Genomic DNA, 17,799 nt, shown 5'->3' on the forward strand with positions numbered 1-17,799 from the left:
CCATATGATTATGTAATCCTTCAATCTTGTGGGATTGAGGTCGTTCTGACAGCGTATAGATACATTTTTACTGGTACAATCATAAAATAAGCATTATCAAAACTCCTTATATATACATGTACACTGGATTTACAGCGAAATATTAATTTCTGACAGGGAAATGGACGATTGTCCACTCATTAGTGTGCATGTGCCGACATCGTGATCCACATTTGCACAAACAGAATGGCTATTAAAAGACGTCAGTCTTAAAATAGCAATGAAGGTCACAAATGACTTCTCGTAGTTCTATGTTTAGTAGCTTTCTTCCTGTTCCGCGTATTTATAATTGATAGGTGAGTGTACCACTACAGAGAACTGGGGCCGCTCCCACATGTCCTCCGGTACTTTTCACTAAAACGAGGGCCTGACTTCATGGGTCACTCTGCCTTCGTGCTTCCCTAAGATTTCTGTCCGCTGAAAGAAATGTCTTTTTCTAGTAATATCTTCCTCATGGTACATTCACCTAAGAATTTTGAACAAGAAGCTACCCGTTTCCTCATACTCATTAAAATTACCAAGCCCCACATTCTTCTTGGCAAGATGTTAGTCATTCTTGACATAAAGTTCTGCTTTGCTGTCCACTGACTCACTTCTTACCTTGGGCGAAGGGACTCGACAGCGACAATGGGCTCCTCTGTGAGTACGGTTTCTGATCTTAATGGACAGGTGTTTGGCCGGGGTTTCTATAAATTTGATATCTATCTATTACGGTAACGTCAGATATGGCGGGGCATAAGATACGACGGGGCTTCTTGTCACGTTTGCGTCATCATTTATCCATCATGTCTTGCTGGTGCCCTTGATTGTACTGATAGGGTGAGCTTGGGGTTCTTTGTATGATGCACCTTTTCGTGTATTTGTATTTTTCCATTCGTCGTCACAACTCGTGCAGCTCACATGTGTTGGGTAATAAAGGTGGCTGTTAACCTGTCGGTTGGTAACGTGGTTTTGGACAGGGGAATATCTCTCGCATACACCTTTTCGTGTACATGTATTTTTCCACTCATCATCTCATCACAAGCAGCTCACATGTCTGGGCAGTTAAGTCGGCTGTAGACTGTAGGTTGGCAACATAGCATTGACACACGTTCGTACGGAAATCGAGGCAGTCTTTCAGGGACTAAGCTTACAGAATATGACCCGTGGCCTCTACTGAGTCATTTATATTTTTTGTAATACAAATGAATGATATTTTCATGGTTCAGACCAATTGGTACCGGGCTGCATCATATTGTCAGATGTCTTTATCTTTTGAAATATGGATTTCTATTCTTATTTCAACTCTTCTTTAAACTGTTTTCAGGTGATAGTCGTAATCGTTCTCCTGGCCGCTTCACCACTTCAGACCTTGTGGCCTACGGAGGGAAAACCCCTAACGTCTCCCGGTACAGGTTTAGAAGGTACTACAGAGCTTGCGCTGATACGTCATGGGCTGACACAGCGAGAAGACAAACCGGTCTTGAGGCGCAGAGGCCGTGATGTCGACGTCACGGCCTCGACCCCTCCCCCCGTCGACCTTCCCCGCCACCACGTACGGTATCTCTCCCACCCACCCCTGCCTGTCGACGACGGGTACAACGAGCGGTCCATGTGCAAATGGAGGTAATAGTCATTTCCCTGTAAGCATATCAAGTCATAGACAACACATCTTAAAATCATAATGCAATTCATGTGTGTATAGAAAACAAGCACGACGACAAACTCGACTGATTCAAGACAAAAACACCTCATGGCATATATGTTCAAGGAAAAGACATAATCGTGTATGTACTATTCATCTTTGTCTGTTCATTTATCTAGGTATGAGGACAACATTCAGCCGAACCGTTTCCCGTCGACGCTGAAGGTCGCTGTGAAGGAGTACACGGGTTCCCGGTGCCGCGACCCTGCCACGGGGGCGCCTCGGGCCGACCTCGCCTGCCTCCCGATCGACTACGAGCTGAACGTCCTGCGGAAAAACAGCGAGGGCGAGTGGCACGAGTCGGTGGAGTACGTGACTATCGGCTTCACGTGTGCCGGATCGAACCCCCGCTAGTGCCCGTACAGCCGTGGCGAATCTCCACAAACGTAAACTAGCGACAAATTAAATCTGTAATACTCATGATTCGCTAGAATCAAAACCCTTTGGTCAAGTTGACCGAGACCCCGTGGGGATAGCCCCAGAATCTGAACTGCTTGGTACTTCGAATTCATTTGTATCTAGTCCTGTTGCTTCTGGTGCAATGATGTTGTTTAAGGTGATGAATTCATACAGTCCTTGAAATAGTTATTACAGTAATTTCATGTCCGAAAGATGTCTGCTGTAAGGTGTACTGGTGTAGACTTTAATGATGTTCCACACTCTCGGCTGGCCAATAGTTACTGGCAATAGCATACTAGATATAGTTTCCTTAGAAAATTCAATCGTCTTGTTCAAGTTTCAAAACGTGCTCATGGTATTTTGTGATACCATCGGTGAATATGCTTTTAATCACAAATAATATACGTTTGGAATAAAGTGGTGAAATTGCTTTCTTTGTATACATGAAATGGTGTTGTTTAATCTTATTGGTTAGACATTAAAAATATAGAATAAAATCTATTGTACACATAAATGGTTGATTTGAGCAATAATACAATTACAAGGCACCCAACAGTGACAGGCAATATGCTGAATTGATGTGCGGATATCACAACGCACCGACTAGTATCATAGAACAAACAAATTTCAGTAGATAAAATTATAGCATTTATACAGTGTAACGTCTGTAATGTATATGCATATCAATATTAGAATCATCATCATAGGAAGGAAGTATTGTCTTATAATGAGAGACATCGGAAGTATCGCTAAAATACTGTTTGAAATATGCATGAAAAATTAGCACAGGTAGCAATTACACGTTCAGCAGGCGGACTATGACTGGTAATGTACTATTCAATTCCATATTGAAGTCAGCTGTATTGTATATTAGGATAAATAAATGTAGCTCATGAATTTTCATATCAAGCATCAATCAACTGATATTTTTATAGTCTTGGCAAACCTGACATGCAACAGACAGCCGGTGATATATTTTAGGACATGGTTACCATGGATACAAGAGAACGCACACACGAGTTAACACAAACAATGTGGCAGTGATAGCACCTTGAACAGTGGCGTCAAAGGTTGCGAAGGTCAGCCAGCCAAGCTCCGCCGGAAGGAACAGATCATTCATATCTTAACATAGCATATTCCTCTTACAACATAAGACATGTAAGCAGTAGAGTTATAGAATTGAAGCATGTCTAGACGGTAGAAATTCCTCCTATGAAAGCTCAGTCTCACCCGTACCGTGTATAAGGTAGATTAGCCTTATAGAACTGTAGTTCTGTACTAGTAGAAGCCATACTTTGTACCTTATACAATTGTTGTGCAATAAAGTTATTGTTATCGTACAGCAGGTACTAGCACGTCACTACTGTAGTATATGATGATCTAACGTGATGATCTGACGCTATCCAGCATGGGATTTATTTAGTCAAGCATGAAAGGCCATCAGTTGTATTTTATCTGGTGTCAGGTTTTTTTTCTATATATATGGTTACCACAAACAACATAATTGCCTGCCCATTATGTCCATTAAGTTCTCTTTGTCTACACATAGACCAGGGACACGACGTCTGATAATCATGTCAGTTCTCGTGACGGTCAGATGTGCAAGGTTATATAATTAACCCCTAAAGTCACAATCTTGTGAGGAGTGACGTAGGATGTGACTTTTGTCCCCAGATTCCCCTCAAAGTTACCTCACAGATCAATACGTTCTGAAGGACTGATAACCACCTGTGGCTTTCTTCCACTTTTTTTGTGTCCGGGACAGAGCATGATGAAAAATCGGGCCTGGAATAGAGTCTACAAAGTCGTTCGTATTTGGAGGGGCTCTTTTGCACAAACTGTGTTTTAATGACAGTTTGATTAGAGTTGCAACTACTTTATATATGAGTGCCACAGCACAGCGTCCCCAAATGTGCAGTTAACACTGTGGCATTTCTCTTGCCATGACGTATCAAGGCTGTGTATGACGTAAGACCTTATGTCCGGACTAGATTATGGTGTCTCCACTATGCAAATATAACACCTCAATTCTAGTCCAGATAAGCAAAGATTCAATTTCGGGAAAATTGTCGTGTGAATTCCTGCTGATCTAGTACCAATACACCGGCTAGTTGCGAGGTAGCATCATGACTCGTCATATAGTCTAATGATACTACCTTTCTTCATCTACGAAAACACGAAAGAGCATTTATCTATCTCTGACGTAGTTTTGTTGGGTGTAGGACTGACGTAAGAACACATGGAAATTTCCTTCATAATCAAGGGTTTTTCCCAAGACGTGAAAATTTTCCATTGTCCACGACCTAAGATAGAACTGGTGCTCCAAGAGATAGCTTCAAATTATGGACTTCGCTCCAATCACTCCAATCATTGCAAACATATCTTAGACAATTGGATAAGAGCTTTACATGATTAAGAATAGTTTCAGGATATTGATATCTAAGAAAATGTCTAAAGGAACATGCTAAAAATGACAATTGTTCCAACTCTCACTAATCATACAGCCTTCTACATGTATACAATTACCAAGAAGCGAGAGAAAGCCGAAAGTACCAGAGTATACTAGACGTTTATATGCACATGAATATGTATATGGTTGTTAACATGTGACCTGTGCTTAGCCCAGTGGGACAAAAATGTACAATAAATGTCACTGTGGTCACGAGGTCCACATGTAGCACGTAGTCCTGACGTAATATCTAAAATACTAGTATACTTGACGTTGTCTGCGGGGGCGGCCGGATATTGGATTCACGTAGAATAAGACGATAAGAATAATTATTCAATTTTGCCGTGAAAAAAACCCATCACATATCAATAGAAACTACGTCATAAGTAGATAAACTGTAAAATGATTCATTTAATATGTCGTGATAATGCCAAATGCGTACTTGGTACAGCATAACGTTACCGTGACGTTGCCCGAAGATATTGCAGGATCTAGCTGTTGCAAACAACAAATAAGAATTACACTTACCAATGACCTTCAAAATATCAGCTCATTCTGTAGAATATTATGACCTACGTACAATCATGCATGTACTGTCATGTGCTCCTCATGCAGCCTGCATGTGGCCTGCGTAAATGTAGCATAAATGTAAGAAACGACGTCAGGTCTTAAAAATAGAACAGGGAATCTCTCGTCCCAACCTTTCCGGTGATGATAATTAGCTTCTGCATAATCTAGTCATGAGATTGGTGAGGATGTTCTATTTTTTACACGATGTTGTCAGTATTACTGCGAATGTGAGCCCCCTTTACCGGGTATCGGAAGTACCTGGGCCACATTTGACCCAGAGAACAATAGGAAACCTGTGTGACGACAGGCGGTGCTATGGTTACTTCTCGCATAGGGACAGTCCCGCAGAAAAGGCGGGAGGTTTGAGTGAGAAAATTTGTCTGCCCTCAGGTGATGAACAGGTGTTTAAAGGTAAGGGAGAATCGGACTTGATTCACAGACAACAGCGAACACCTTGCACGCATTGCTACCTACGAGATCACCCGAAAAGACTCCAGCAGACATGGAACACCCGATTGTGAGTACTTAGTTTGATATTGGCACCTTCTACTTTAGAAAATTAACAGTGTATCACACTTAAGTACACACTCACGTGTTTTAACGCTTGTTCTATATAAGGCACCTCCGTCTTGTTTTTGTGGCAACCGAGTCCGTCCATAATCAGTGACACACTTATATAACGTGTTGTGGTGTGCCCGCTCAATGTTGTATATCTACGAGGTTTTTAGATGGACATAGACATGCAGATAGTACATTCCTGCTTTGTACCATGAAATCTTGATATTGTTTCATGAATCAACATTTCTTCAGACCCATTGTCTGTCCATTTGTGTTTACAACGATGTCATAGACCAGTGATATCGTGGCCTTGTACCTGTACGTTCAGGTGGATAATTTTATTTCATACTTCACAACAGATTGTCGCCTTAACGATCGCTGTGATGACGTCGCCCCTTATGACGTTGGCTCATCCGACACATCACCCGATTGACGTAAAAGAATCGGTGCTTTCCGACCTCAATCAGAGGTCACGTACAGAAGACATCGTGCGATCCGGTCGGTCCTCAGGTGCTACAGCTCTACAAGCCTCAGAAGAAGACGAGACCATGAGAAAACCCGCTGTCGCGACGGCAGAAAACCTTCTTGAGGAGCTTCTTCAACTTAACAACTTTGATCGTTCGGGGGGAGAGGCTAGCTCGGACGGTCTGTTGACAAGGCTAGCTGATGACCAGCTCCAGTACCCCGTGTACGGCCTTGGGGATGCTGCCGTCCACTCCCGCCGGGCGAGGAGTGTGACAGACTCGGACGTTCTGCCTCAGCACTACCGAAGGCACATCTCACAGCCTCCGATCCCTTTCGACGACGGCAACAACGTCCAAGGTCGCTCTGTCTGCCCATGGAGGTGAGTACGACGGCTTAAAAATGTTCTATTTTATTCTGCACAGTCCGCTAGGCACATCTAATACTCGTACCGTTGTACAATGCCTACGTTATGAATCTGTGGACTCATTCGTACAAAAGTTCCTTTTTTTGCCTTTTGTGCGAATATCCCTTCTGCCTCGAAGCAAAATATTTCCTATGAGTGATGACTGAGTGATGAAAAATTCTTCCTGGGGAACATTTCCTTCTGACTTCCTCTGCAACCATTTTAACCAGTCTACGGAATGTCCCTCCATCTTTCTTTGCTGACCTCTGACATCTTCTGCCCCCTCCAGGTATGAGGACGACTTTAAAGCCGACCGGTTCCCTCACACCCTCCGGGTAGCGGTGAAGACGCACACGGGGTCCCGCTGCATCGACCCGGCCACGGGGGCTCCTCGGCGCGACCTGCGCTGTCTGCCCGTGGAGTACAAGCTCAACGTCCTCCGCAAGGACAGCGACGATGTGTGGCAGATCTCGTCCGCCCCGGAGTTCGTCACGGTGGGGTACACATGCGCCCGATCCAGGACCGCATGAGCACGGCGAAGTGACGCTTGAAGTGACGACAAGACGTCTGATTTTTAGTAGATCAAGTAATGCATTCTGGCAATGCTACTGAAATATTCTATTCTTATCAATGTCAGGTGACAAAAGCTTGCTTTATTTTCTATAATTGACAACGCGTAGACTGCAATAGTCCAAATGTAAAGATAACCATTGCGAAACATATATTATGTTGACGTGATGTGAGTTTTGCAATTTCTTGTTGAGCAGGACATGATTATGCGGTACATACTAAGTATGTTTAGAAGTAGTTTTGTGGGGTTAAGAAAGTGATAAGTTAAACAGTATTTATCTTTACAATACATTCTAGATAACAAGTTATTGATATCGCAACTAAAGCCCTAATATATTGATTAAGTGTATTTATTCCTGTTTTATCATGTTTTTGGAAAACTGCTTTCACGGCAAATTTGAATACAATTGCCTAATATATATAGTTAGCCCTTTCTCCTGAAAGAATGATTGCTAATAATGAATAATTGCTGTGATCGAGAGATTGTCTTAGTAGCTGGTCTGCTCTGCGTCTTGTTATAACGTTAGTCACTATACAGATGTTGGTCTTGCTGGATAACATAATGTAGTACTGCAATCAGTGACTTTTGTAGTAGTTGTTGTTTAAGACTAAAGCTAAAAACAAAAAGAACTATTGTGTGCTGGACTTCATACACTTCGATAATTTTAGATGATCATTTGCAGTATGCTGTATGCTGCTTCTTTCTGGTCGCAGTGAATTCTTTACAGCTGGCCTGTTAAGAGGTGAATATCTCACACACTTCAAACTTCATTAAAGGCTTGACTTTCTCAGTACATGTACGTCATATGGGCGAGTCTTTCCGCTGAATATGTGGGAGGATGAATGAATGAATGAACAAAAGCCGAGTTGGTATGTATAGCGTTCCGTTTGTAAAGGTAAGAGTGGGTGTTGCCCCACCCCACCCCACCCCAATCCTATTCCTACCTCTGGGCCCAGACAGCTGCAGCCCACACTTCCGCTGCCACCAACGCAGCTGACATACTTCTCTTATTCCAGGAAGTTAGGAGAGGCCGACAACTAGTCTCTAAAAAGACTTCCTAGTTCTTTTTGGCCAAAATAAAATCCCTATCTCACTGGACATGTTGACAGCTTTGCTGTGTCCTAAATTACAGGTTTAGGTAGCAAAACCTTTGTTGGATCCGTTGGCATGTGTGGTGGTCGCCATCTTGATGTTGTGACGTCGCAGGATAGCCATTCCATTTCATTGTGAGGGGTGTTTTTTTGGGTCGCTAGCGTTCTCTCTATTTTTAACAAATGGGCACTATCACAGATTCAAATCAAATAAAAAGAAAAATTATACCAATTCATATCTATAAAAAGACCCCGCAATCGCTAAACTAACATAGCAAACCTGAAGTATATGTAGCACAAATACTTAACTCCAGTTGGATTTGTGTTACCGTTGACTTTATAACGGGAATATCATGCAAAACCCACAATTATGACTAAAAACACAACAAAACACACAAAGTGTAAACAGATTTAGTTTGTTAACGATGAAATACATTGAGCGCTTTGTTAAATCGCCCGGCCGCGTGGGCCCAGTGAGATAGGTTAAGGATAATTGGTAGGGGGACTGAGCTTGCCTTGAAGTTCCTTCCATCGGAGTTGGTTGGGAAAGGTAGATGGCCGGCAAACTCATTAGACAAATTATCAAACTTTTTGCCCAATTTCTACTATTTTTTCAGTAACTCACGGATTCTGGAAGCAACCAGCTGTGATCTGGGCCTAAAGTTGTCCATCTTTCCGCTTGGGTATCTATAAAGCTGTATTAAAGCCAACTTCAAAGTACAAGATTTTAAAATCCTATACTGTATTGTACTGTACTGTACTGTACTATGCTATACTGTACTGTACTGTGCTGTACTGCACTGTACTGTATTGTACTGTACTGTACTGTACTGTAATGAGAAAATCATTGTGTACATACCACAGCAAGATAAACACTGGTTCACACTTTCTCCCATACCTCCCCGGGCAGTTTTGACACCAGTGGTTGCAATGTTTATCTACCAAATTGCCCAAGAGTGATAATTGTGGTCATAAATACCATACCTGCTGACAGTGTCTACAAATCAACCCCTGGTGGTGTCAATTACCTTTTAACTCGGGTTGTATGTCTTGGGTAATGGCACCTGTCATGTTAAACTAGAGCACAGCATGGAAGGAACGTGAGAGTATATGCATCTAGGTCAATGCACAAAAAGCTACTGATCCGGGTAACAAATTATCAAATCTAGCTATCTGTCTCAAGATCATATTGTAAGAAATTCATTTGGACACCATATACTGACAAATGTACGTGCATGCTGTTGCGACATTGGTAGTAACGTAGTACTTTCAATTACATGTATCACAAACCCGGGTCGATGAAAACAATATCGTTGTCTATAATGCAGCAATACAGGAAACAGGATTATTAATCAAGTCATCAGATGGTTCAAGTTTTGCGAGATACGAGGACAGCGCAGAGCTGCAGATGTGTTTAGTTAGACCGGACCAGACAATTCCTAGATGAGTGAATCGTTAATTCTTGTAAATGATGAACCCTCGCTGGAATGCCTAAAACATCGGCTCCCGGCCATTCTTGTAAATATTTGAAGGCAATAAGCCGTAGATATGTTAATCAGCATCCACTTTAGCTTTGTATTTTTAGCGCAAATGACTTAAATGTGTTGATTAGCTCCACCATCCACTTTTGTCTCGTATTTTTAGCACAAATGGCGGCTGTAGACATCTAGAGTAACTGGAAATGGCGCCGAGCGAAGCTATAAAACATGATGATGGATTGAAATGTGCTGTCTTTACGAGCGGTACCAGAGGTAGTGGGCGGTCAGCGACCCCTAAGTTGTAACGTTAACAACCCGATGTCTCGCTGTGGCCTTTTGAATCAAGAGTGAAAGGCTATGAAGAGTGAACGCTCTCTTATGACAAGTGTGATACTAGACACACGATACTAGTAAACCATATGCAAGGTACATTTTTTCGCTAGACTTTTACACCCTAACACGTATTGACAAACTATGATTAGGGTCATCATTTGCATCCAAAGATCTTGTCTTCAAAACACGTCTTCCCAAAGTCTAATTCTTATTAACTTTGTGGAGAGTAGTCATGCACATTGTATGAGTTAAATTCTGAAGCTTCTAATCGACTACGTTTGTAACATTATCATAGTCTTCAAGCAGCCCAAACGGTTGTAAAGATCGTATCAAACTGGCAGAAGGAGTTTTTAGTGCAACTTCTCTGGCTGACTGGAGCTGTCTGGAGCTTATCTGGCTATAGCTTGTACGATTTTGGCACCGTGGAGATCTGCTTGGAGATTATCATAACTTACTCTCATCTGCTGCTGCTATCAGTGCCTTACAAAGTACACAACTTGCAAGATATCTAAATCTTTTTCTCATCATTAAGCTGTGCAACGGCGAACCTTACCATGTTTTCAACTGTTTGGTGAATAAGGTATTTTGAAGTGCTTGATTAATGAGTGTACGACTCTTTGTTTTACAATGCCACTCAAAAGAGGTAAATAGCATCTGCCTGACCACCTCCCAATGAAGGATCTTTATCACATGAAGTTGTGTAAAACTATACACGACAGCGCCAGAAGGGCAGCGGTCCAGACGTGAAGTGCAGCGAGGTGCGGGCGGTAGGCGTTGGAGGCAGTCCGGCCGCAGGTGTCAGGAGGAGGTTCCCTGGTCCCACGGGGAAAGGGCATCTCTCCTACTGGTGCGAGCTGTAGTTCCATATAAGGGGAAGAATAGGTAGGTTAATGTTTGTGGTTATTTTTCTGTTGTTGTGTATTATCACTGACAGATTAAAAGAAGAGCGGCGTTATTTGACGACATATTCTTTCGCAACACCACGGTGAAATGGAAGTACAATCACAAAGCACACATATTCTTATATACTTGCTAAAGCACTCTGTACTTACGAAATTCCCAGCAGAACTGTTGCTGTTTCCAAAACAGAACGTGCTGAAGTTTCCGTCCAGGAGGTATGAGGAGAACTGCTGCGCTCTCTCATCCGTCCACCGGACCCCCTCCATCACATCTTCATAGGACTTGTTCACCAAACTTGGCGGTGCCAGGACTTGGAAAGGATCACTACGAGGGCAGAACAGAATGGTTATGAAAACCCTACAGTAAAAAGAAACATGGAGAAACGGGCCATACATAATTTTAAGTAGTAAAGTTTTATCTGCAATTTCATTGGGCAGTCATACTGTACTCTTTTAACGAGTTTGGGAACGTTAAAATTAGAATAGGTAATCAGCTTACGGGGTATAATACTCCACCCCTGCGAAGCTGACGGTTCTGTCAAAAGAAGGTCTGCTGTCACAGTTGTGTAGGTTGAACTTCGGGTAGTAGAACAGGAAGTCCATACACATCTCCTCAGGGGTGCCTAGACCACCCTGTTAGTGTGAGATAGCGATGTGTAAACAGCGTGAGTGTTCTGGTACGTAACAGTCGGGCTGTTAAACAACATTAACAAGAGGCGAATAACTGAAATAAACAAAAACACTCCCAAAGGAAAGACCAGTGTGAATAGTTGTACGGATCTACCTTTCAGAGATAAAACAAAGATTTTTCATTTTAGCATCAACGTAAGCGAACGAGGACGACGACAAATTACATAAGTACAACACAGCATGAAATGGAGGGAAGTATAGACTTACATAAACAACATTGTTTTTGTGAGCGGAACGATAGTTGCACTCCATCACCAGAGTGTCTCCCTGCAAATCAACAAAGAAACTGCATCTTAAACGTTTGAGTAAATTAGTCAAAGTTTTTAAAGGTTGCTATATGATGTAGAGTCTTGTAGACTAAAAAGTGTCTGAATGTGAGATACAATTGGTCGGTGTACTGACGTAATCTTTGGTTTGGCTGCGGCTTTACAAATAGAACTTTTTGTGATTAGCAGTAGTGACATGCTATCAGCTATATAGGAAAAGCATTACGCTATGCCTCAAGCTTTACGTTTCGAGATCGACGGAAGAGGAGAGGGGGGGAGATACACGACTAAACGCCCCCTACCGGATAGACGGTGATCTCTTCCTGCAGCTGCCTGACGAACTGCAGGTTGAAGTCGTAGTTGTCATCTCGCGAGATGTCCGTCTCGACACCAGCGCGGATCAGCCTCAAGTTGAGTTGAACACCCAGAAGATGGGAGTGAAGAACGTTGGCGAATATCTTGATAGGTTGTCCGAGCTCCTCAAGGTACTAGGAGAGCAAAATCCATCCATTAATTAATCCGTACAAGCTAGAAGTCGTTAAAATAACAATGATAGAATTATATATAAGTAGACGATAGGCTTTCAGTTTTATATTCATTGCGACTGTTCCCATTCACAGACAGGCCACCAAGATCACAATTTTTGCAGATGGATAGCATTTACTAACCTGGCTGAGACACCGCGGATCACAGAATGCCGCTGATATGAAGCTGTTGGCACCAGGTGGGATGACATGTCCTCTCCCCACTCGCATGCCCACCTCCATGATGCCTATGTCGTTATCCCTAAGCTCTGGTGTGTAGATGAACCTTAGTCCCGAGCTATCGTACAAGCCTGGGATGAGGATATCAACAGTCAAGTAAGTCTTACCGTTGAATGCCAACAAGAAGCTTCTAAAATGAAGAGTAATTGATATTTCAATTGAATAGCACTGCAAAAAGGTCATATAATTGGTCAGCCAAAAAGCGAGGGTTGTGAAATAACTTGAAAGTATCGTGAACAGCCAATGAATGACTGACCTGGGAGCACCTGCGGGTTATCGTAGTGCATTTCCATCAGCACGTAACCGCCGTCATCCTCGTCCCCGCCGATAGGATAACCCACGTGCTCTGGGAACGTGATGTCCTGGAAGCAGATGTAAACATTATAAGTATCACCAGGATGGTACTTTAACAGCTTTGTCAAGTCATTGGGAGGAGAATGACTTGCCTAAGATCAAATGATTTTACAACATTGGCTTTGAATTGGATCGTTTTAAGGAACTTAAATTAAGTCTCCGTCAAAAAGTAGTCGTTGTTCTTGTCTCCGTCAAAAAGTAGTCACTGTTCTTTTCTATGGTGAATAAGTCTGGTAATTCCTAAGTCCTCAACAATATTAGGTAAAACCAAATATATTACATATGATATGGTATTTTATATATCTAAGAGTGAGAACTGATCATCAGCCATGTAACATGTGTAATTGCAATTCAAACATTTTAGCTCATAATCTTCATTGACATCTTGAGGTCCAGGACAGAATTACAAAATACCCTACCCCTGATCCAATGGCCCATGCGGCAATGAGGGACCCTTCGTAACATTCCCGCCAGTCGCCCGGCATGTTGTGTGTATAACAGTTGTGTCCCTGGTGGTCGTCTGGGACGATGGTGTCAGGGTTCCTCTTGCACTTGTAGGCCAGGAGATGGTGAACCAGTCCCTCATTCCCTGGCGTGATCACCGGTACCATCTACATCCACAGGCGATAAACAAAACAAAACAAAACAAAACCAATCATTCATATTCATCTGCCATGCAGTAGGAACCCATCTACAAAGTAATTAGGCTTCTAACGTGCTCGAGGCGCCTCCTCTATCACGAGATCCCGTTTTACGTCCCTTCCGAAAGATGAATGCGGCTCCAACCAGCATGCCCTTTACCGGATTCGAACCGGGATCTCCCAGTTACCAACTAATTGCAACCAAGTTTGGGGCAGCTACCAAATGAGCTCCAGGGACATCCTTGATTCAGGTGACTTAAGAAAGTATAAAATCGTTCTAACACATTCTGATCAAACTGACAAAGAAACTTGACGTCTGTCACTAGTTTCAAAATTGACACCAAGTGATTGACAAGGTAAACGTGTATGAAAATAAAACCATCTGATGCTTGCCTTCACTATGTGGTGTTTTCTGTTCAACGTAGGCAGTTTGAAAAGCCTGCACCAGTAGATCGTGTGCCAATTGCTGGGAATGGATACCTGGGCAGGGGAGATCATACATTAAGATCATTTCAACAAGATACGGGTGTATCAAAATCGACGTTGCTAGTGACGATAATAGTTTTTTTTAAACAAAAAGACCGTTAGCTTACGTTTCTCATGGTGAGATCGAAGGTGTAGGTTGTGTCCGGGAGGCTGGTCTGTGGGACGGCCTGGGTGATCAGGATGGAGCTCCTAACGCCCCTGTTGGAGGAGTGGTACCAGGGTCCGTTCTCGCCGGAATCCTCTTCAGGATCCTGGTCAAGAAATGCCCATATCAAGCGCATGGTGTCCTTCTGTGAAAAGAAATGATATGTATTAGTTACTATGACGCAGAATTAGTTCATTTGTCAACCATCGTCTCGAGCACCCAAGAAGTATTTCGATCTTGAGATGAACCACTTTCTTTGTATTGTATAGTCATAATGACTGCAACGACTTGCGTGAATATGGCGCGTCTTAGAAACAAACAACTAGTAGACATACTTGTATGACAGGATTGATTAGTTAGCTTAACAAACGGAATAGTCCATGCTATAGTACTGACGTTGATGACGCGGTCCTTGGTATCGCATGTTATAAGTTTCCGGTTGAACCTCAGGACCGTGTGGGTCCCGTTCTCGTACCCAGACACCAGTTCCCAGTCCTGGCTCTCGTCCATAGCGGGCTGTGCATTCGCGTCTGCATACCTGTCCTGCATGTGTAAGTAATGTAAATGATTTAAAGATAGAAAAATCCTGGCAAACATGGCGAACGCTAACGTCTGCACGTAAGGGAATATAAAAATACAACATGGTAAGATTGAAACTTTGCGTCAAACATGTGTGAATCCTTATCAGCGATTGAAATTTAGAACACATAACTTATGTAATCATAGAAACAACATAGAAATGAACCTTTTTTTACATCCATCCATACCAATTAGCTCATCAGATGAAATATACCTGATATTGTGATATGCTCTGGAGACAGTCGGCGACAAAGCGTTATTTGCAGACATGTTACGTCATGCGACAGGAAACGGAGGACATCAATATTACTATTCTTGGGATAGCCGTGGATGTATCATACAAAATTCAGCTCTCTTGTGGTGGGAAATTAAGGTTGTCATAGATCCTTCCCGGCGATGGGTTCTGTCGTAGTCTCGCCGAAAATTGTTGTACTAAGAAAATTGTATTATGTGTGTGATGACGCCTTTATCGGATTGGTCGATCGACCGAGAGGTTGTTCGTGACGTAAACATAGCCCATGGCACGTACACCAGCAACATGGCAAGTAGTCCAAACTGACGGTTACCATTGTAAGATGCTACAGCCTATAGTCGTATAAATTGGCACATTTTACCCGGCGACTATATGCTGCTGTTTTGGTATCTAAAGACAAAAGGGGGACAGATTGTTCAAATAACGGCTTGAAATATGGTCAAACCTTTTAATATATAAATCCATATTTTCGATACCATTTGAAATAGAGAACAAAGGGGGCAGTAACCTTTGTGAGAAGCCGGAAGGTGCTACAAGGAAGACTTCGACACATTGATAGACAATATAAGAGGCTGGTTAAAATAAGTGGAAGAGAATGGCGCTTGCATGTAGAGTACAACTCTTACAGCCATACTGAGCCACTCTACAAAATCTCACCGTCAGGTGTGCCTTTCCGTCTTTCACCCAGCCAATGACGATGTCGGACCCCGGCATGCCTCCGTTCGGGGACAGGCCCAACCCGACCCATCCTGTCGTCTGAACCTGCGCTTCGAACTCAATCTTCTCCTCGTCAAACTTCCAGAACAGGTTGTATTTCCCTGCCTCGTCCAGCGCCTCGTGGTGGGTAAAACCGTCGGCGTTCCCAAGTCGCGCCCAAATGGCAAACACAAGGGTAAACGTTAACAGGTGGGGACAGAATTTCGCCATATCTCTCTTCACTTACGTATCCCTGTGCCGCAATATTCTTAAACTTAACCGGTGTGCCCTAGCTAGCTACTAACTGTGAACGTCACCACAGCATACAAAAACACTGGAGAGTTGACGTTGGCAATTTTAAGTCGGCAAACATAGAAGCTTTTCAAACAATTATGACGTGGGACACGGGGAAGGCCAATGAGAATCCAAGCTGTGCAATGTACATGGTCAGGCAGGCAACACTGGCACAGCAAAAGGAGCAGTCCAGATTTTGAGACACGGTGTGAGAGCGCGCGATAACATAGAGATGAGGTGAAGACAGGTAACGTAGGCAAAAGACAAAAGAAGTTTTCAGCAATAATCATTTTATGATTCTGTGTGAACCGTCCCCTGGCCTGGTGAAATAGACGATCGGTAAACACGACCGAGCGGGTCTTTGTTCAAGGTCGACGCGAAAAGCAAACAGTGTTACAGCTCACGTGCCCATGACCAACAGTGTACAGGTCACCTGAGGTCACCTTGTGCAGGCGTAGTCCCCACGAGACCCTAATTTACACATTAACGTCTATTGAAACTGCGTTATTCTGTTCTGTTAAACAAAGTAGCTTTATCTGGGTTTTCCCCTTCATCCACGATGCTATCAGCTTTATCAACAGGGTTTCAGTTAAGCTTCTAGGAGAATACAAACTCAGGTCCTTGTACTTTAGTCTAGTCAGTCACCTTTTACTAACACTTTCAGACATGGGTCATGTGAGTTTACCTACAGTCTCGCCAAACTTACTTATCAATATATGTATAATGTACGGTTGCTGTATCTGAAGTCATGTTGATTTGATTATTGGTCCCCGTACAGTGGCGACAAGCTAACGTTGTACCGCTACCTAAAACACGACCACCGTCAATCCAAGAACTCCGTCCTGTGTCTCTGACACCTGTACTGGCGAAGGTTGCTGAACGTTTTGTTGCGGCGCGGCTCTACAAGGACATCAAACAACGCATAGACCACAACCAGTTCGGCTGTCTCCCGGGTCGCTCTACGACACATTGTCTTGTCGACATTGTCAACAAGCTAACGAGGACGGCTGACCAGAGAGGTACAATCACAAGCCTTGTAACGACTGACTTCTCTAAGGCGTTTGATCGTGTGGATCACCACCTCGCGGTAACAAGTCTGCTTGACATGGGACTCCGATCGTCACTCGCCAGCTGGCTTTGCAGTTTCCTTACCGAAAGAGCACAAAGAGTTGTTTACAACGGAGCCTACTCGGACTGGACTGTGACTACGTGTGGTCTTCCCCAGGGAACGGTGCTCGGTCCCCTCATTTTTCTCGCCATCATCAACAATGCGTGCGAAGATGCCACAGCATCGCGGTGGAAGTTTGTCGATGACATGAACCTGGCAGAGAGCCGATTGATAGACGCGGTCTCCACCTTGCAAACCGACCTAGACCATCTGACCACGTGGACAAACAACCGACAAATGAAACTACACCCCAAGAAGTGCAAAGTGATGCATGTGTCGTTCTCTAAAGTCCATGTCCTACGACCACACTTCTTGATAGCTGGCGAACCACTGGCGGAGGTCAAAGCTGTGAAACTACTTGGCTTGCACGTCCAAGCGGACCTCGGGTGGGAACTACATGTCAACCACGTGGTAAAACAGGGTAATAGGAAACTGTACATCCTCAAGCAACTCCGGTGTTTCGACCTCTCCCGGGGGGAATTACTGACGTGCTACAAGACCCTTGTGCGCCCAGCATTGGAATA

General features: G+C 43.4%; 3 protein-coding genes across 3 annotated transcripts; 2 read left to right on the forward strand and 1 right to left on the reverse strand.

Annotated features, from left to right (window-relative positions):
- Positions 1 to 404: 404 nt before the first annotated feature.
- Positions 405 to 2,200, forward strand: LOC136439195 (uncharacterized). The gene is made up of 3 exons (XM_066434455.1): positions 405 to 678; positions 1,346 to 1,644; positions 1,843 to 2,200. Exons 1-3 carry the CDS (start codon positions 667 to 669, stop codon positions 2,075 to 2,077), a joined length of 546 nt encoding a protein of 181 aa, XP_066290552.1. The 5' UTR covers positions 405 to 666; the 3' UTR covers positions 2,078 to 2,200.
- A 2,939-nt stretch (positions 2,201 to 5,139) lies between these two features.
- On the forward strand, positions 5,140 to 7,929 carry LOC136439194 (uncharacterized). Its single transcript, XM_066434454.1, has 3 exons — positions 5,140 to 5,658; positions 6,059 to 6,543; positions 6,857 to 7,929. The coding sequence occupies exons 1-3, from the start codon at positions 5,644 to 5,646 to the stop codon at positions 7,095 to 7,097; spliced, it is 741 nt and encodes a 246-aa protein (XP_066290551.1). The 5' UTR covers positions 5,140 to 5,643; the 3' UTR covers positions 7,098 to 7,929.
- Positions 7,930 to 8,622: 693 nt separating this feature from the next.
- LOC136439197 (DBH-like monooxygenase protein 1 homolog) lies at positions 8,623 to 16,207 on the reverse strand. The gene is made up of 12 exons (XM_066434461.1): positions 15,775 to 16,207; positions 14,682 to 14,828; positions 14,248 to 14,430; positions 14,048 to 14,134; positions 13,433 to 13,624; positions 12,916 to 13,021; positions 12,564 to 12,730; positions 12,198 to 12,383; positions 11,837 to 11,896; positions 11,439 to 11,572; positions 11,093 to 11,264; positions 8,623 to 10,894 (listed from the first exon to the last, which is right to left on the reverse strand). Exons 1-12 carry the CDS (start codon positions 16,042 to 16,044, stop codon positions 10,727 to 10,729), a joined length of 1,872 nt encoding a protein of 623 aa, XP_066290558.1. The 5' UTR covers positions 16,045 to 16,207; the 3' UTR covers positions 8,623 to 10,726.
- Between the last annotated feature and the right edge of the window lie 1,592 nt (positions 16,208 to 17,799).

Source organism: Branchiostoma lanceolatum, chromosome 7 (assembly GCF_035083965.1).
Source record: "Branchiostoma lanceolatum isolate klBraLanc5 chromosome 7, klBraLanc5.hap2, whole genome shotgun sequence".
NCBI lineage: Eukaryota > Metazoa > Chordata > Leptocardii > Amphioxiformes > Branchiostomatidae > Branchiostoma > Branchiostoma lanceolatum.